The 20,900-nt window shown below is 39.5% G+C and overlaps 1 protein-coding gene across 5 annotated transcripts; it reads right to left on the reverse strand.

Annotated features, from left to right (window-relative positions):
• Positions 1 to 2,292: 2,292 nt before the first annotated feature.
• CMC2 (C-X9-C motif containing 2) lies at positions 2,293 to 20,867 on the reverse strand. Of its 5 annotated transcripts, XM_045796058.2 has the most exons (6): positions 20,679 to 20,866; positions 17,780 to 17,821; positions 15,397 to 15,434; positions 13,636 to 13,748; positions 9,319 to 9,390; positions 2,293 to 3,764 (listed from the first exon to the last, which is right to left on the reverse strand). In XM_045796058.2, exons 4-6 carry the CDS (start codon positions 13,714 to 13,716, stop codon positions 3,678 to 3,680), a joined length of 240 nt encoding a protein of 79 aa, XP_045652014.1. In that variant the 5' UTR covers positions 13,717 to 13,748; positions 15,397 to 15,434; positions 17,780 to 17,821; positions 20,679 to 20,866; the 3' UTR covers positions 2,293 to 3,677. The 5 variants fall into 5 exon arrangements, with proteins under 5 accessions (XP_045652014.1, XP_045652017.1, XP_045652015.1 ...); XM_045796061.2 differs by lacking the exon at positions 17,780 to 17,821 and having other exon boundaries at positions 15,397 to 15,426; positions 20,679 to 20,867; XM_045796059.2 differs by lacking the exon at positions 15,397 to 15,434 and having other exon boundaries at positions 20,679 to 20,867.
• Between the last annotated feature and the right edge of the window lie 33 nt (positions 20,868 to 20,900).

Below are 20,900 nucleotides of genomic sequence, written 5' to 3' on the forward strand. Positions count from 1 at the left end.
AACACCAGCACTCAATGCAGTGCCAGGTGCCTGATAAAGGCAAGAGGACACAGGACGCCTGCTCCCTCCCACCCCCATCTCCTTCCAGCCTGTTAGGCTCCTACTACTACAAGTGGCAATAAAAAAAATCAAAGATTAAAAAAACAACAACAACAAAAACCCAACCCAGAAATCCCCAGGAAGAAAGTACGCTTGCTCTGCAAAGGAGAAAACTGTGAGGTTTCACACTGACCCACAGAGGGCTGAAAAAAGCAGGCAACTGGTGACATGTCCTAAACCAGAAGGTCATGGTATTGCAACAGAAAGAGATGCAGACAGCCGAGTGCTGGGGCACAAATCCAACCAACAAGGCACAGGCAGGTCCCATTTCCTCCCGAATCCACCTGGCATTTGCTTCCTCTCTTCCACAAAATGACACGCCCTTGCAGACTCCTGGAACTCTAGCAGTCCTGGACTGTAGGCGCAGAAGGCACAGCAGTCTTGCGTTACTGCTCATCTTCGGTGACAGGTGCTTTCAATGGACAAAATGCGACAAGCGGGAGAGGTGGCAATCACCGGGCAATCCGTGATGATCCCTTGCATTCCTTCCACGTGGCAGTGGTGTGCCACAGGGGGCTGGAGGCAGCTGGGACCAGCTCAGGAGAGCCTCCGGAGAGCACGTCTTTCCAGCTCCACTTGGGTGACGTCACCTTGGGAGTCTGAAATCTGCTGTGGCAGGAGGGTGTGCACCACAGACAATGGCAAATGCTACAAATTAGTGCCTTTTAAGTTTGTTTTTCAGGGCCAGGTATTAAACATTTACCAGCATATAACTGGTTATTGGTAACCCTGTTAGCACAGCTGAGACTTTGGTCCTCAAAGAGCAGACACCGAGTCTGGGAGACAGCGGCACAACCTCTGCAGACAGGTATTTACTGCTCTCTGAAAGGAATACTTTACATTCCCTACAGTGCTTCAAGTTTTCAGCTTCTCATTAGTTTTCTGGAAAAAACAGTAATCCTGTCAGCAAGGGCCCTGAATCTCACTCACTTCTGCTTCCTCAAAGATTTCACTCCACAAATCAACCCCTCCCTCCTTTCGGGCATTCTTTTCAAATACACCCTTTCCCTAGTGTCACTCACCATTTCCTTTGATTTTGTAAGACTCTCTCTCACCTTAAAATGCCCTTCCCTTCACGGCCAAGCCTTTCCAAATATGCTTGCATCCTCCAGCTCCCCGTAAGCTCCTGGCCACTCCTCACCACGGGAAGCAGCTCTCAGTCAGGGATGACAGAGGAACCAGAGCCTCAAAGGGCACCTCAGTCCTTATTGGACCCAGTGACACGACACTCCCTCCTCTGGGACCCTCTTGGAATTCCATGGCACCATTTGCTATGGTTTGCCCTCTCCCTCTATGCCTGCTCCTTCTCCAAATACAGGGTTCCTTTTCTTGTCCCGAAATAGTGATGTAAATGCAGAGAAGACCCACCCAACTGTCAGTTATCAATGCCTCTGGGGAATTGAGGGGTCTTAGAATGTGAAGTCTATAAAAAACTTAGGTTGTCCAGATGTTCCATCAAAATGTGGAATTTTAAAAAATCAAGTGACCCCAAAGTTTCATCCTGCTCTATAAAACACCTCTGGTGGCCCATTATCAACACTGGCCCACATGGCACTTCAACACTACTGGAATAGTCAACTCGTCAGTTTACTACAAGCTTCTAAAGGCAAAAAGTCTCATTTCTGTACCTGTACTGACTGACATGGAGGAAAGGGCTGAATAAATATTCATAAATCTCAGTCTCAAAGAATTAATTCTACTTTGTCCTCCATCCCTTCATCAAATGCCTGTGATCCTGCGTAACCACCTTGCTAAGTGAATGTCCAGCCTCTTGAACACCTCTGATGATGGGGACATCACTTATTAAACAATGACATCAGCAAGGCCTCATTCTGGATATACCACCAGAATTCACTAGAAGGAGCTCACAGCTCAGTCTGTTGACACCTCATCTGACAAGAAGATCAATCCTCTGCTGTGGCTGGAAGTTGCTGACTTCCAGATTGTCACTGGTTTCAGAAACACCTGGCAAAAAGGGCACGGGGTGGTTGCCTGCTAGAAATGAGTCTGAGAATGATAAAGCTGGGTCATTTTCATATCGTTAACACAGCCGAGACTTCCCCAAACTCTTTCTGCCCTAGTTTGTGTCTTCAATGTTTAAGCTCCAGAATCACCACATTGTCAAAAAGCAAAGTCTAATGGGACCACTTTGCCCTAATTCCAGGAAAGTCTAAGAGAACAGAGAAAATATAATTAAAGTCAATTATTTTATTGAAGGAGATGAGTTATGCAAATGTGAACTGATTGCTGGCAAAGGGAAGAAACGTGTTGGAAGTCAGGTATGTCGGCAGACGAGAGACAGTACCTAAGGCTCCACCCAACAAATATTCAGAATCAGGCTTTCCGTATTTCCCCATGGGTCACTTTCCATTCAAAGGATTCTGGAGACCAAATGAGGTAAAAGATTCTTTCGGTTATCAACCAAGAGTCTTTAGGTCTTCTCTCAGCCAAGGCATCCAGGGGAAGTATACCTCAGAGATCCTACAGGTTTCGTTCCAGACCACCAAAATAGAGCAAATATCACAACAAAGCAAGTCAAATGAATTTTGTGGTTTCCCAACACGTATAAAAGTTATGTTTATACAATAATGTAGTCTATTAAGTGCATAATAGCATTATGTCTAAAGAACAACATACATGCCTTAATTAAAAAATACCTTATTGCTAAAAACTGCTAACCGTATCATCTGTGCTTTCATTGAGTCATCCTCTCTTTGCTGGTGGAGGGTCTTGCCTCAATGTTGCTGCAGCTTCTATATCAGCACTTGCTGCTTCACCCCTGCACTTTTAGGTTATAGAGACGGCTTCTTTCCTTAAACACCAGAAACCAATGTGTGCAAGCTTCAAACTTTTCTTCTGCAGCTTCCTTGCCTCTCATCCCTCACGGAACTGAAGAGAGTTAGGACTCTGCTCTGGATCAAGCTTTGGCTTAAGGGAATGTTTGACCTTCCATCCACCACTGAAACAAGGCTGCTTCACTTTCTTAACATTTGTGTGTTCACCAGAGTAGCACTTCTAATTCCCTTCAAAAACTTTCCCTTCGCACTCACAACTTGGCTAAGTGGCGCAAGAGGCCTCACTCCAGCCTATCTCGGCTTTCATTGAGCTTAATCACTTCTAGCTTTTGACTTAGAGTGTGAGATGGGGGACTCTTGAGTACGGAGAGGCCATCGTAGGATTACTAGCTGGCCTAATTTCAATATGTTGATTCTCAGGGGATAGGGAGGCCCAAGGACAGGGAGAGACGAGGGAATGGCTGGTTGGTGAGCAGTCAGAATACACACAACATTGATTAAGTTCACTGTCTTATAGGGGCATGCTTTGTGGCACTCCAAAACAATTACAATAGTAACATCACAGATCACCATAAGAAATATGATAGTAATTTATAAAGTTTGAAAGACTGTGAGAATTACCAAAATGTGATACAGAGACACGAGGTGAGAAATACTGTTGGAAAAATGGCGCCAATAGACTTGCTCGACGCAGGGTTGCCACAAACCTTCAATTTGGAAAAAAATGCATTATCTGCGAAGCTCAATAAAACGAAGCCCAATAAAACGAGGTATGCCTCTAATTTATTTTTCAGATTCCTCTGCGGGATTAAAAAGTCTTTTTCGCATCGCATTGCCATGCTCCCTGCTCTTGGTCCTCTTTTCCATGTACTGGAAAATAAAAGGAAGGGGGGAGAAAAGAGACAGCAGATTATATTACCATTTATATCAGCTGAGTTAAATATTTCAAAATATTTGCAAAATAGTTTTTGCCGATAAAATTCTTATTTGTCTTTTATTTCACTGAATCAGAAATTGCAATACACAGTACAGCATCTACATCCTAATAGATGCACAAATATTTACTGAATTTATTTCTTCCCAAAATATGAATTCAGTAAATATTTAAGATGAGTGAATTTTGTCCCTGTTCTGCAGGAACTCACAATCTAGTGAAGTCATCTAACCTCTGCTTGAACACTTCTAGCTATGAGCAGCTCACTACCCGAGAGGTAGCCTGTTTAATTGTTGGACACTTCTACTTGTTCCAAAAGTTTTTTTTTAATGTTGAACCAATAAGTGTTCCCCTGTAAATTCTCCTACTGCCCTCTATTTCTTCTTGCAAATATCTGACTACAGAAAACCCACTTACTACGCCTTTTTTAGGCTGAACATTGCTGGTTTCTACAAAGGTTCACAGAACATGGTTTCTGCCTTCTAATAGCTACCAAGTGCCTTTTATAAGGTGCTTTAATATCAATATCCCTTATAAAAAATATCACAACCAGAATTAAATACAGTGTTTTACGCAGTCTGACAGCTGTGGACTACAGAGGATCTACTAGTTCTTATGACCTAGACATTTTATTTCTGTAAATATTATCAAAAGTAATTGGCTCTTGGCAACCATATTATCCTATTAGTTCACATGGAAACCTATATTCAGCTGAACTTCCCAGGATTTTTTCATTATGAATAGTCATTAAACCTGATTCTCTCCAAATTCTACATTTCTGTAGTCAGTTGGATCTAAATCCAGTTTTCACCTTGGAGGTTTTCAGCCTAGTATTTGGATCTGGCCAGTAGGTTATATAAGTAACAGGAAATACACAGCCAGGCACTTAGAAAAAGCACTTGTTTAAAGCAGAGACACTTGAATGTAAGTGTTTTTGTATGGATATATGTATAGGCTTATATATACCGATAGACATATTTTATTATTTATTTATTTTTTTAAAAGATTTTATTTATTTATGTGACAGAGAGAGACAGCCAGCGAGAGAGGGAACACAAGCAGGGAGAGTGGGAGGGGAAGAAACAGGCTTCCAGCGGAGGAGCCTGATGTGGGGCTCGATCCCAGGACTCTGGGATCACACCCTGAGCCAAAAGCAGATGCTTAACGACTGAGTCACCCAGGCGCCCCGATAGACATATTTTAAAGGTGAATGAAGGGTCCCCATGGAAAAAGAAAAAAAAGTAAAAATAAATTCACGCTGAAAAAAACTAATTATATGTGAATAGCTAGACATCAAAACCTTTTAGAGCCAGAGATATGGGAAAAGGCCGCAGAAATGAAAATCAGTGATAGAAAGCTAAGCAGGGACTCAACCTGGTACCCTGCCCCAGACCCCTGAGACAATGCTGGGAAGGTTCATGCTTACTGCATCTTCGGGTGCTGTAACCTCAAATAAGAGGAGCTAACTAGGTCATCTCTAAGAAGTTTTCTAGATCTGAAGTTTTGACTGAAGAGTTCTAACATAGCCTCTGGAATGATAGTTTTCAAACTTTTTTTTCTTCTTCATCAAAGGGCCACTTCAAATTACAGATGAAACACTGGTTCCCTTTAACCAAAATCATTCCTTTTATCTGTCACACATTAATTTTCCTGTTAAGACTGTCGGGGGGAAAGGGCATTTCATCACTTTAAAAACTATTTAAAAAAAAAAAGGCACTGTTCTTGAACATGGAGAGATACCTACTCTGAGAAAAATATTTGGTATCTATCTTTAATCAAATACACTGGACTGCCTCCAGCAATCACGTTGGGAGGAAGGAGTTACGGGTAAATCTTCAGAAGATAATACTTTGTAGGCAGCCAAAAAAATAGGTTAAAGAGCAAATTAAAACATAATCTATGTTAAAATGTATGTTAAGATATCCTCAAAGGGAGTCCAGATGGCCTTTGAATTAAAGAAGGAAAAAAAAGGATGAACGTGACATTATTCACAAAACTTCACTGAACAGCACAACCAAACCAAAAGGGATCGAAATATTAAGAGAGACAAAAGAGGATGCTGCAAAAGTAGTATTAGTGACTATTTCGATAGAAAGAACAAAAGCAGCCCTTAAATTTGTGTGGAACCAGAAAGGCCCCGAATCGCCAAGGAATTCTTGAAAAGGAAAAACAAAGCTGGGGGCATCATGTTGCTGGATTTCAAGCTATACTATAAAGCTGTGATCACAAAGACAGCGTGGTACTGGCACAAAAACAGACACATAGACCAATGGAACAGAATAGAGAACCCAGAAATGGACCCTCGGCTCTTTGGGCAACTAATCTTTGACAAAGCAGGAAAAAACATCCAGTGGAAAAAAAGACAGTCTCTTCAATAAACGGTGCTGGGAAAATTGGGCAGCTATATGCAAAAGAATGAAACTTGACCACTCTCTCACACCATACACAAAGATAAACTCCAAATGGATGAAAGACCTCGATGTGAGACAGGAATCCATCAAAATCCTAGAGGAGAACATAGGCTGCAAACTCTTTGACATCGGCCACAGCAACTTTTTTCATGACACATCTCCAAAGGCAAGAGAAACAAAAGAAAAAATGAACTTGTGGGACTTCATCAAGATAAAAAGCTTCTGCACAGCCAAGGAAACAGTCAAAAAACTAAGAGGCAGCCGATGGAATGGGAGAAGATATTTGCAAATGACACTACAGATAAAAGACTGGTATCCAAGATCTACAAAGAACTTCTCAAACTCAATACACAGGAAACAAATAATCAAATCAAAAAATGGGCAGAAGATATGAACAGACACTTTTCCAATGAAGACATACAAATGGCTAACAGACACATGAAAAAATGTTCAAAATCATTAGCCATCAGGGAAATTCAAATCGAAACCACCTTGAGATACCACCTTACACCAGTTAGAATGGCAAAAATGGACAAGGCCGGAAGCAACAAATGTTGGAGAGGATGTGGAGAAAGGGGATCCCTCTTACACTGTTGGTGGGAATGCAAGTTGGTACAGCCACTTTGGAAAACAGTGTGGAGGACCCTTAAAAAGTTAAAAATTGAGGGGCGCCTGGGTAGCGCAGTGGGGTGCCTGGGTAGCACAGTCGTTAAGCGTCTGCCTTCGGCTCAGGGCGTGATCCTGGCGTTCCGGGATCAAGTCTCACATCAGGCTCCTCCGCTGGGAGCCTGCTTCTTCCTCTCCCACTCCCCTGCTGTGTTCTCTCTCTCTCTGGCTGTCTCTCTGTCACATAAATAAATAAAATCTTTAAAAAAAAAAAAAGTTAAAAATTGAGCTACCCTATGATCCAGCAATTGCACTACTGGGTATTTACCCCAAAGATACAGACGTAATGAAAAGAAGGGCCATATGCACCCCAACGTTCATAGCAGCATTGTCCACAATAGCTAAATCGTGGAAGGAGCCGAGATGCCCTTCAACAGATGACTGGATTAAGAAGATGTGGTCCATATATACAATGGAATATTACTCAGCCATCAAAAAGAACAATTTCACAACATTTGCAGCAACATGGACGGGACTGGAGGAGATAATGCTAAGCGAAATAAGTCAGAGAAAGACAATTATCATATGGTTTCACTCATTTATGGAACATAAGAAGTAGGAAGATAGGTAGGAGAAGAAAGGGAAGAAGGAAGGGGGGGTAAACAGAAGGGGGAATGAACCATGAGAGACCATGGACTCTGGGAAACAAACTGAGGGCTTCAGAGGGGAGGGGGGTGGTGGATTGGGATAGGCCGGTGATGGATATTAAGGAGGGTACGTATTGCATGGTACACTGGGTGTTATATGCAAGTAATGAAGTGTGGAACATTACATCAAAAACTAGGGATGTACTGTATGGTGACTAACATAACAATAAAAAATTTATCATAAAAAAGAAAGAAAGAAAGAAAGAAAGAAAGAAAGAAAGAAAGAAAGCAAGCAAGCAAGCAGCGACACAGCAGCAAAGAGAGGCTAATAAGGGAACTGGCCAGACCCTTTTGCGTAGTTGAAAGCATCAAGGAATGAAGTACGCAAATGGCACAGGAAGGAGATGGTTAGAGGAGCGCAAGAGAGGCAGGAAACGGTCAACTAGAAAGCATTAAAGGCAGAGAGGAAATAAATGAGCACAGGTTCAGAGGACTGAAGGAGGAAAGAACAGACAAAAACATCTATAAATCAGGTAATGAAGCGACACAAAAACCACGAAGAGGACTTAGAAAATAAGTCAAGGAGAAAATCCAGAATTTATAAGAAAACAAACTCAAAGTAAGAAAAATATTTACAACATTCTACCAAACAGTCACTGACAGCTCCTGAGCTGTTCACCTGGAAGAAAATTTCGTATAAAGATCTAATCACCAAACTAATGGCAAAAATTACTGAACTGTAAGAAGAAAAAAAAATCTAAACTTAGGGAAAAAACTATCTGACACAACTGAAAGAATGTGAGAAATAAACAGTTGTACTGAATAAAGTAATGTGGGCTTCATTTTCCCACCATCTTAAAACAGGAACAAAGCCCTAGGTTCAGTTTTCATATAAACTGGCTTTACAAGTAAATATGAAGAAAAACTCTTGAAAAATCAATTTAAAACACTTCTGTATGTACACGTTTGTGCAAAGAAAATTATCACCCTGAACTCAGAAGTCCAGAAAGTTCTTGAACAATAAAGACACTGGAAAGGGATTCTGGGAAGGAAAAAAAAAAAAAGAGCTTCAGATTGAAAAATACAAAAACTGAAGATAGATAGATGCTGGACAGCTTCAAATGTTGTAACTAAGACCTTTCAATACAAGGCTAATTGGAAAAAAAATTCAAAAATATAGAAAAGGAAAGAAAACTGGAAGGCAGGTTTTTAGTAGTTATGTATTTTTAAAGCTTTGGGACATAAAACAACTGATGTATGAAACAGAAATGGAGTTAAATTTCTTTTCAAAGATTTCAAAAGCACTCTGCTATATGCCCGAGTCCAAGTCATGGCCTAAAACCGGGTTCAGGAAATAAGTCTTTCCGGCCAAGTCAGACTAGATCCGTGTGGCTCATACATGCCATGGTTACGAAGAAATTCACAATTTCAAACCTGTGAGGAGCCCAAGTCTAGCTCCCGCCATGTTCTATAAAGAAGCGGAGGCCCAGAAAGTGTTAGTTACCTGCTATAGCCAATAGGTGACTGACCAAAGTCTTTCTACTAAACAAATTCAGTTTCCTAGCCCTTACGATTCATCCAGAGTCACAATGATTATAAAAAGGAAGTTGTTTTCATTTATGTGCATGCAAAACAAAAAACAAAAAAACCAGCAAAGTACTTTCATTTCTCCTCTTGGTTTTAGGGGAGGACATACATATAAAATGTCAATTCTCTCTGTTATACTAAAATTTGGAATAAAAATTAGTAATGGAGGTATTCTAAATATTAATCAGAAATTTCTATTCTACTGTTCAACCACTTTCATCCCCTAACACTTTTCTTACCTCATTCTTCAAGCATTTTCTCATCTCCCGATCGAGATCATTGCAATGACCAAAAAATTTCAGAATGCTGTGCTAAAAGGAAGAAGAGTGGTAAAATATTTCATCCCATAATATGCTAAGGTCTCTGGCACATAGAATTTAAATACTTATTCCTACAGAAATGGGTTTAATGTGTCACCACCTTGTTAATAAGCAAACAGTTAAATCACAGGTATAAAATATACAAACAAACAGACTTAGCCTGGCCTTCCTAAAAGGAGGACTAAATGCTCTATAGGTAGAAATGAAAACTAAAAAGAGTTTTCCTTCATAAAAGGGAAGCCTATTAACCTGCCCAAACCTCACAATGACAGAGTGTAAACAATTCTGTTTTCTAATACCCCTTTCTTTAAGGGCATGTGAAAATCACAGCACAACCATCTATCACAGGGAGCAATGATGTCAAGTGTGGTGTGGCCATATTAACATGACCAGTGAGTTCCTCATTAGCAAACATTCTGTCCCATTGAAGAATTATCTGATAAATGCTGGGGGCCAACACTAATTTTCTCATTTTCCTCCATCCAAAATGTCATCAAAATACATCAGAAACAATAACACTATTATTAAATGGCCTATATGAGCCACATAAGTAAGCCACTAATCCACAATGTAAGAAAACCTGTATCTAAAGTTCAAAGTCTTTCTTTGCAAAGCAAAAATAAAAATCTCCTAGTGGTTTCAAGGCCTATGATGATTATCATGGCAAAAAGTATGAGTGCTCTAACCAGATTAAGATGAAGACTGAAGTCAAGAACATGAATTTTAGTCGGGCTATAATTAGTGTGTTTGCATATCACGACTTTTAAGGAATGGGTAGGACAGCATGGTGATGTCCTATAATGACATGCCATAAGTGCTGAACTTGTAATAATAAGCACCTTTTCCTTTTCTTTCTAATTAAGGCTTTCATGGAAACCAGACAACACGTAATTAATTAGCTGTGCCTCATGCTAATCCTTTCTTTCCCTGCTTCACCGCCACTGTAAATATCCTTTTCTGGTCCACAGTGAATAAATGGGTCATTTTTTCTGGCAAGCATTTAAGGTAAACTAAGATCTCCTAGTGGTTACCTAAGGACATTTTCAGAATAAGTATTTCCTGTGTATTTTTCCTAAACTATATCCTTGACAACAAATGAACAGGAACCATGCATTTTCACATACCTTCCGGTGAAGCAGAACTAACAGAAAGGATTAGACTTTCAGAACGTAAGGCAGTATTTCATAGTTTGGTTTACATTGACTCATATCATCCCATAAACATACATCTTATTTTTAAATCCAAGACAGAAGCCCTTTTTTTTTTTTTTTAGCTTTCCCAACACTTAAAACCAAAGAAGAATTATACTCTTGTGACATTACATAAAAAACAAACCCAAAGTGCTCCATTGAAATTGGTTAACGAAATGCCCGGGTTCTACAATTCTCTTGTATACACATGGCATAAGCCTCTAGTGTGCAATGTCTGTTTCTAGAGAACCAAACCGACTGAGCAATTGACTGAATAAATGAATCAATCAATTGAGATCTCGAAGACAATGTCCTAAGCACTAGGGATACAGCAGTGAGGAAGGTGGACCTGGGCCCTACTCTCAGTACATGGTCAAAGGGAAGAGCCAGCTCACAAAGTGATTGCTATAAAGCAGTAATTTTCCAAGTATAGTCCAGAGACACCCACGAGTTCCCAAGATCTTTCCAGAGCATGTACACAATAAAAACTATTTTCCTGATAATCAAAGATCTTATTTGTTCTGTTCATTTTCATTCTCTCACAAGGCTACTGTGGATTTTCCAAAGGCTGCACAAAGGGCAGTATCACCAAAGACCGAACATGAAGGCAGATAGGAGGATCTGGCTATATTCTGTTAAGCCAGGCATTAAAGAGAACTGCAAAAATGCAAAAGCAATGTCATTCATTTCATTCTTTTGTTTCGGAAAATAAGATCTTTTTTATGAAAAATTACTACATTAACATATATTGGATTTATTACTGTACTTTTATATAAATTAATATTTTTTAATTTCTCAGTTTTAATTTCTAATTAAGTAAACATTGGTAGCTGTAGCCCACATACACAAAAGTTATCCGGGGTCCTCAATAATTTTTAAGAGCATAAAGGAGTCATGAGACCAAAAAGTGTGAGAACTATCTTAAAGTAGGAACTGTATTACATGTGGGGTTACAGGAGAACAGAGCGACTACACCAAGAGAATTTAGGCCAGGAACGGAGAAAAGGAAGAGGAAATAACAAACGATGCTGAATAAAACCTGGAGGATGGTGAAACCTGGTCTAGCACACAGGAAGTTGAGATGGTGGGGAGAGCTCTAAGACAAGCAAGGAAAAAGCAAGCACAAAGGCTTAGAAGAGGGAAGCATGTTCCTGCACAATTCCATACAGGAGCACACAGAAGTGAGCAGAAGGGTGGTGAGGCCCAAGGGGTAAGTAGGGGCCAGGTTCATGAAGGCCCTGAAACAACACAAAGCAAGAAATTTAGATTTGATAACTTGCAGGCAAAGGGAGCCATTAGAGGGGAACAATGATTCAACTTACGTTTGAATGATCACTCCAGTGCAACTGAGCAGGGACAGAGGACAAAACGGTCAGGGGACCAGGGTGGCCCCACTAAGATAACACTGGAATTAACTGGGGTTAAGAACAGACACATAAATCAGTGCAACAGACTAGAGAGCCCAGAAATAGACAGTCACATATGGTCAACTGATTTTTGACAAAGACAGCAAGATAATTCAGGAGGGAAAGGATGGTCTCTGCAACAAATGGTGCCGGAACAACAGTATCCAAAGAGAAAGAAACACTGGCGCATGCCTCACACCGTACACAAAAATTAACTTGAAATGAATCACAGCCCTGGATGTAAAAGCTAAAACTCAACACTTCCACAAGAAAAAAACAGGAGAAAATCTTTGTGTGACCAGGAAACATACAAAGATACTCAGAAGGCAAAAAAAACTAAAAAAAAACAAAAAAACAAAAAACCCCAACCTCCCACAAACAGTAAGAGGAAAAAAACTGGTTATTAGACCTCATCATTCTTAGAAACTGCTCTTTGAAACACACCCTTAAGAAAGTGAAAAATGATGCCACAGACTAGAGAACATATTCACATTACACTCACCAGACAAAGGACTTGTATGTCGAACGAAAAAAACCAGAGTTCTTAAAATTAAATAATAAAGCAAACAGCCCAATTTTAAAACATGGGCTAAAGAAAAAAATAATAATAAAGAGATAAAATTTAAATTTTTTTAAGAAATAAAATAAAATATGGGCAAAAGACTTTATGTGACTGGCCAATAAGCACATGAAAAGATGCTCAAAAACCAGCCATCAGGAAAATAAATCTAAAACCAAATAAGACACTACTGCACACCCATAAAATGATTAATGTTAAAAAGACAGTATCAATTCTTGATCTAGATGTATGCTGAAAAGAGTCTGCCTAAAGTATACTGTCAAATGACAACATTCTTTGAACCAACAAAAATACCTAACTACACAGGTCACAGGAATTACTTATAGCTTACCATTAGTCTTTAAATTGTACTCATTTAAATGATACTTGCTATTATTATAATTTGATATATCTCAGTTTATGAATATCATGAGGAAAATAACACATCATGCAAAATTAAAGGAAAACAGAAATGCTCCTTATAACCGTCTCACATTTCAAGTATATGAAAAAAGCTAAATATTTGACATCTGTAAAAATATCAGCTTAATTTAATGACTTCCAAAAATGGTCTTCCTTTCTATTTTGGTTTAAAGCATGGAATTTTACTTTCATTCCACTAACAAGTAAGCAAACCTGTCAAATTAGGCCAATCGTAATTTAAATTTAGCTAATATCTATTATAAAAAATGTTTCAATCTCCTTTAAACACGGAATGGTAGACATCAAGGAAAATCTTAGAAAAATCTTAAAATAATTCCATTACGATCAGAAGAGTCAGAATTTAACATAACTGTTCTGGTGCCCTGTAATTTAAAAAAGGAAAGTATCTTATATTAAGAACGTGGATTCTAACTATTACGTATCATTTCAGAAGTTCCCTAACGAACTACCGTGCTTGATTTTTACTAATCAGGAAAGGAGATGGTGTCTGAAACACCACAAACATCAGTCACTAATCTTGAGTAAGCTAAGACCCACTATATTATCATTCCTTTTTGTTAGTGGACGTAACATTTTACATCAGTGTGTTGCACCTAAGTTTCATTTTTGCTTCATGGTCATGTTTCTGAACTCTTACATTTTTGTGACATTCCTTAAGCAAGTTAATCAAGACGTTGCATTCTTCAGTGTGCAAGTGTGGAGATAAGTCAGGATGCATCTTTAGGCGGTGACGGAGCACAGCAGAGCAACCTGTGGATACAAGAGTGTCTTGAATATGTGTGACTGTATTTGTTAATGCGACCTAAAACTATTTCTGTACAAACGTGCAGTGAGCTTTATCAGAAAAGAATGTTGACCTTAGGCAAATTATTAAACCTGAGGCTCAGCTTCTTTATCCAACAATTTAACAGATTCAGCAAATCATGAGGTGTTGTTTGGAGAACCTGCAGGTTCAGAAAAGATCAGAACTCCTCAAGAGACCCAATCCTGGAAATAAGTGCTCCAGCAGAAACAGCTAGCCTATATTAATAAGCCCGATTTCAATTATTTTCCCCACGTTCCTGAAATTGACTACAACTCATTTTGTTCAGATGAAATTCTATACAATTAGAGAACTGGCTTATTAATCCTTTTAAAATGTATATTCCTCTGAGAGGGTTAACACCTCGTTAGCCAGTCTCATGTTAGCGTCAATTCATATGGACTGCTTTCTTATTCCTAACATCGGGCTGAGAAAATCCAACTAAACAATGAAAAGAAACAAAAAGCAGATGGGGAAAAAAGCTTTTCAATTTAGCAGATATATCCATAAAATGCAACTGTTACAATGAAAGCAAGAGGCTGAAATTTCAGAAATTAAATTTAATTGGTTCTTTCACAAAGTAGAAAATTAGCCAACGTCAAAGGAAAAGCATTATTTTGAAGTGTTTGCCACAGTTATGTAGCACTATGTACCTATTCCTTTTTTTAACCTATTCTTTTTAACTTGGAAAACATCACAAAAAAAAAAGAATCAATTAATTGTTTTAATCTTTTACAAGTTTCAAGAAAGAAAATCTAGAAGAAAATAACGACCTTAGGTTGGGCAAAGAGTTCTTAGATAGGTCAAAAGCACAATTCATAAAAGAAAAAATTGGTAAAATCTTATAAAACTGGAAAAACTTTCTCACTTCAAAATACACCATGAAGAAAATGAAAAGACAGAGGGATGAAAAGTACAGCATAGGGAACGCAGTCAATAATATTGTGATATATTTATCGTGGTGAGCATTTCATAATGTATACAATAGAAAAAAGAAAAGAAAAAGACAAACCATACTTTGGGTGATAACGACATGTCAATGCAGGTTCATCAATTGTAAAAACATACGATACTGGTGGGAGATGTTGATAGTGGGGAAGGCCATGCATGCATGGGGCAGGAGGCAAATGGGATCTCTGTACTTTCTGTTCAGTTTTGCTGTGAACCTAAAACTGCTCTAAAAAATAAATATCCTACAAGCTACAGACTAGGAGAAAATATTTGCACATCATACATGAAAAAGGATTTGTTATCTAAAATATATAAACAATGCTTATAAACAATCCAACATTTAAAATGGACCTAAAAAATGGGCAAAAGATTTGAATACTTCATAGAAGATGATACAGGAATGGTTAATTAAGCACATGAAAAAATGCTGAATACCATTAGTCACAGGGAAATGCAAACTAAAACCACAATGAGATGGTAACTACACATCTGCCCCCGACAGCTATAATAAAAAAGTCAGACAATAACAAGCATTAGTTAGGATGCAGAGAAAACAGACCTCATGCATTGCTAGTAGAAACGTAAAATAGTATACTCTTAGGAAAACAATTTGGCAGTGTCTTAAGGAGTTAAACACAAACTTACCAAAGGACCCGGACCACGGAAACTGCACTCCTAAGAATCTACCCAAAAGAAATGAAAACACATGCACACAAAGACATGTATGTGAATGTTCACAGCATTATTCATTACAGCCAATACTGGAAACAATCCAAATATCCAACAACCTGGTCATTGGACACACAAACGTGGTATATCTAGACGATGGAATACTATTTGGCAATGAAAAGGAATGCAGGCACCAACATGGACGAACCTCAAAAGCACCAAGCTAGATGAAAGAAGCCAGATTCAAAAGACTATATGATCCCTTTTATATGCAAAGTCTACAAAAGGCAAAATTGTAGAGAAAAAAAGCTGATGGGTTGCTGGGGCCTGAAAGTGACAGTGAGGATTATTTGCCATTGGGCAAATAATCATTCATTCATTCATTCATTCATTCATGTGAATCATTCATTTACAAAAGGAATATTTTTATGTGATAAAAATGTTTTAAAATAGGATTGTGGTAAAAGGTGCACAATTGCAGTTTACTAAAATCACTGAACTCACTTACAATGAGTGAATTTTATGATCTGTAGATTGTGCCTTAATAGAGCTAATACCAAAAAGTTCAAGAAATTCAAACTATCAACCTTCCACTCACAACAAGTAAAATCCTTAAAAATACATTAACAAATTAATTCCAGAGAATGACAGTATTCCTACCATTGCAGAACTCAATTTATAAAAACATCAGTAGATCACTGTTCCATTGAGTGACTTCCATTGAGTACACGCACACACACGCATACCACAGCTGAAGATCACATATCAGGCTGCTGGGGCCAGCTCAGTGTTTGAAATGGAAATTGGAAGTGCAGCCAAGTTCAAGTTTGGTTTGCCTGCCACCCACTACAAAGTCTTTTTAATGACATAATCTTTTTGCCTTAGAAAATCGAGATCTCATAAGGTCTAGCAATTTAAATCATCTAATATTATACCAATATTATGTATCTACACCTATTAGTAATCTGGTTATCTGATTTCCGCCTCACTTACTTCTTCCTAAGGAAGATGTATACTGGCTTAACCCTCTAGAAAATGTCTTTTTTCCAGTAAAACATATATTTTTATAAACATATTTGATATAAAATTTTTGCATATTTCTATCAACCAGCCCTCAAATGCATACTTTTACAGTTCAGAAACAAGCTCACGATATACTGAAATGACCTCGTTAGTTGGCAAATTAAATACTTTAGAAGGCACTTGGCTGCTGAGATAAATACATGCATGTTGTATACAAGTATAAATGCATACATATCACGATGTATATTTTTCCTCCCTCTATTACAAAAGTTTATGCCACTGTGGACCCAGCCAGGGTACCAATAAGATGTCTTCCCTTCTACTTACTTATCCTACATAACTATGTCCAAGAAGAAAATGGTTTCTCATACAGTTTCCTTTTCCTAGTCTTCTTGGTAAAAAGCTAAGCTACTACATAATTTAGAGTTCTAAACACGGACCAAATCCCTTATGTTACAAATTCCCTGCTTTACCAGTCATTCCCCTCTTTCCTCCACCCTATCTTTTTCTTCTTCTTTCCCTCGATCCACCCTGTACCCATACTCCCTTCCGGCACCTGGTGTCGTCTGGTTTCATGTAACCATTGGTGCACACACAGGTGTACTGCCAGACTCTCCTGTGTGATCCACAAAGCACAGCTATAAAACAACGGCATTGTTCTTAGAACATGCTGATGTGACTGCTAGTATCTTCCAGCAGTCATCTTTAAAAGCCTATTCTAATCAGCATTATTATAATTCTAAGTAACTTACGAACTGAAGAAAACTAAATGTATGTTTCATATTCCTACTTTTAAGATTCCTTCAAAGCCATAAGAATATATGTACATTATTAGTGTAGAAAATAATTTGTTGAACATTTACCACATGCTAGGCACAAATCTTATAATCCTTCCAGTAACTATAGCAAGTAGGTACCTTCATAAATTCAGTGGAACCATAAGAAATTGCCTTTTTGTAGTTCAAATATGCATTACTGACATTTTCATAGTAAAACTAAGGCCCAGGTCACATACTAAGTGGCAGAGTTACTGACCAATGCAATCTCTCACCAGGACAGATAATTCCCATGTTCAAAATAGTAAAGACATGCCTTCCCAGCAGTTTGTGGAAGAAATAAATAAAGAGAGTAAAAACTATTTCTCAAGGAGCCTCTGGTTGGCTACAAGTTCAACAGACACTAATTCTAGGCCTAGCTTCCAAATAAGTCAGTGTAATATTATCCTGTATTATTAGACATAGAGAGCCTGTCTCCCTCAAGAAAGAGGACAGTATTGTGTTTGTCCTGATCAGTCAAATCCAAACAGGAAGCCATTAATGAAACTGGGAATACTTACCAATTTAGGGAAGCTCACATCAGAGAAGATAAACGAAACAACCTGGTTCAGCAAGACAAACAATGGATTTGCAATCAAAAGTTGTGGATTATCTGTCCATAAATTATAACACTTTGGTTACTTAATCTGAGACCTAGGTCTCTTCTTCCATAAATTGGAATTAGCTCTTGACCTGTATCTCTGGATGGTCATGAAGTTTAAAATAACATATGTGGGAGCATCTGAAATGGTGTGCAGTGAGTGTGACATATGTAAAGTATTATTTGTATATCCGAAATACTCTGTCACATGATGGGAAAGGCTGAACTGAATTTACAGTGGTGTTTCAAAGGCACTTCCCAGGACAGGCCTGGAAACCAAAGGGTGGATGTTAACAAAGGCAGATGTCCACTTCCGGGAGCTGTTCAAAAATGAAACAGGCTGCTAGGTGAAGTTCCCGGTTATCTGTCCTCACATACCCCAAGCAGACTGACTACATCAATTATGGATGCCACAGTGTACTCTTGCATTGCATTCTTAAGTTTCTTCTCAAATCTAAGTTCACAATTAAGTGATTTTAACCTATTTCCAAAAATGAAATCTACAGTCAATGGATAAAAAACTTGTTACCACTAAGAATACACAAAACAACTTCAAAAGGGTAGTGCCAAAATAATTAAGAACGTCAGCAGCACTGCTGAACAAAGGTGAAGGGAACATTCATTTGTGATAAGACTTCATGCATGGGTGTTTGTAGTAAGAAAGAGGAATAAATTCCATTCAAACTGTTATCATTTAAACACAAAACTTCAGTCCCACCTTTATTTTGGCATTTAGAAAACATCAGAAGGGCTAACTTGTCACAGTTACAGTGCTTCTCTCCTCACCTCAACTCCACCCACTGCCTCACTGTGCACACATTTATACCAAAACAACCACTGAAACTCTTAAAAATGTTCAGCTGTGACAATCTGATGTTTCGATAACTGGGTGACAGGCCCCTGGAAAACAATTTTAACTTTTACCTGGGGGTAAGCTGGGAGGATAGAAACAGTATGGTACTCTCACTAAAGACATAAAAATTATAGGCTTATTTTAGTCATTCCTTCATCTTATTCTACCAAGACTGAGGTAAAATCTTCCTAAGGACTATTCCACGATAGACAGACTTCAACCACCAGGTGGCACAATTTTAGCAAATAAACCAAGAGTAACCAATACATTAACTCTAGTAAAGAAAAAGGAGTAAGGATTCAAATAACATTTCAGCAAATCTACAGTCACAAGGAGGAAACCCCTTATTTTAATGCCACTTGGGTTTTCGTTCAAAAGATTCTGCTGTTTGGTGGCTGCACCAGAAAGAAATTAATACTACAGCTTCAATTTCTAACGTCATTTTAAAACAAACAAAAAACAAGTCCAGAAAAGTCTCTTGTGCAAAGTTTGAAGAAGCTGTTCTCTAGAAAGAACTGTAAACTTAATACTTAATGCTTTCTAAAACATATCTTTTTTAAAGTCTACTTTTCAGAAAGCACTGGAATTAGTTAAATTAGTATTTCTGCAACTATTTCAAACTATGCACCATATTCAGCAGAGGTAGCAGACCTAGCAGGGTATACTACCTACCCTACCCTTTTCTTTGCAGTTGCAGTGACCAAATCCAAACATATGCTATTGAGTGACTAGTGCTCCCAAATACAGACCATGCCCCACTGCTACTGAGAGCAACCCTGAGGACGCCTAGGGAAAAGGACTTTGGGCTTGTAAGTTCCACCACACAGTTTTTAAGGAATGGGCCAAGTTGTAGCTTTCCCTGAACAAACACTTACCACTCAGTAGATGTTGGGCATTCTACCAAATTACTTGAATTTCGGAGGAAAAAAATCAGTCCATACACCCCAAAGAACATACAGGCTAGTGAGGGAATATTCTCGCAAATGCGCATAGTAAATGCTCAATAAATGTTTACCAGATGTTGAATTTAGGATTATTATAGATCTGAGAATTGGTTCACACCTCAACATAGTTTAAAGGGGGGGGGCGAAAATAAGGCTCATCTGAAATAAATTAAACAATTGCAGAAGCCTGTATGTATAGGAAAGGAGATACAAGAGGCATCACAACACAAGTTTGCCAGTGCAAACTTCTTTTATGCACTTAAGATTTTAAATGAAGGTTTCCAGAACTCGGATTTACTTAAGACTCTTCATAAAGCACCTAATGTGAACCTACAAGCACGGTAATTTTTAAACCCAGTAAAAGGGATCTGAAAGTCTCCTTTCCTTGAAAAGTGTACTGACGAGGATCTCACTGCATTCCCACTTCGCAAGACGGACTGGTGGCAATTTTCACTGCAGCTGAGATGTGCCCCAACAAGGCCCCCACCTTCTACATGCACATTCTAAACTCCTAGGTGATAACAATAATAATCATACAATTCATTGAGCGCTCACCGTGTCAAACACTATGGAAGGGCTTCCCTTCTCACCATCGATGTCATGGGTTATACCCATTTAACAGGCGTGGAAGCCAAGGCTCAAGGAGGGGAGGAGCCCGCCCCAGATCACTAGGCTCGCGAGTGGCGGCATAGACTGCAGCAGAGAGTGAAAAGTCTAGGCCAAAGCATGCTCTAAACTACCCGCGCGTCCTCAGCAAGTGCCTAGGGGCGCAGAGCCCAGGACATACCTCCAGCCCCTCGCGCGGTGGACTGCGCAGTGCACTGCCGGCGAGCCACGGCCACCCCGAAGACCAGCGGCCGGACCCTCCAGGTCCCAAACTCCGAGAGCCGCAGGAGGGGACACTGCGGGGCGCGCGCGAGCAGGGAACGAGGTGGGGGGCAAGTGGGTGTCCCGCGGCCTCCCCAGGCACCGCGGCCAGGAAGAGAGCGCTCCTCGGAACGGCCGGGACTGCCGAGACTCACCCGACTCGCGGCCACACCAGAAGGGCTGAAGCGACAGTCACCAGCGAAGACTCCCCATTCAAAGGCCGGCAGTCAGGACGCCAGAGCCGGGCCAGCTCCGGGTAGCGAAGCCTCCCACGCCCTCCGCAGCTGACCCTTCAGGGCTTTACCAGGCCCGGCTGCTCCTGGCCTCTGAGGCGCATGCGCCACCCGGTCTGGACGGGCCCATTTCCGGGCGCTGTC

Source organism: Ursus americanus, chromosome 21 (genome assembly GCF_024610735.1).
Source record: "Ursus americanus isolate L20-20 chromosome 21, mUrsAme1.1.p, whole genome shotgun sequence".
Taxonomy (NCBI): Eukaryota; Metazoa; Chordata; class Mammalia; order Carnivora; family Ursidae; genus Ursus; species Ursus americanus.

Bases quoted from the DNA above. Each gene is read 5' to 3' on its own strand.
- CMC2 (XM_045796060.2), bottom strand. From the start codon at position 13,716: ATGCATCCTGACTTATCTCCACACTTGCACACTGAAGAATGCAACGTC. The intron at 9,391-13,635 runs GTAAGAGTTCAG...TCTTCCTTTTAG, and splicing joins TTAAGGAATGTCACAAAAAT to CACAGCATTCTGAAATTTTT. The intron at 3,765-9,318 runs GTAAGAAAAGTG...TTTATTTTCCAG, and splicing joins GAAAATGCTTGAAGAATGAG to TACATGGAAAAGAGGACCAA.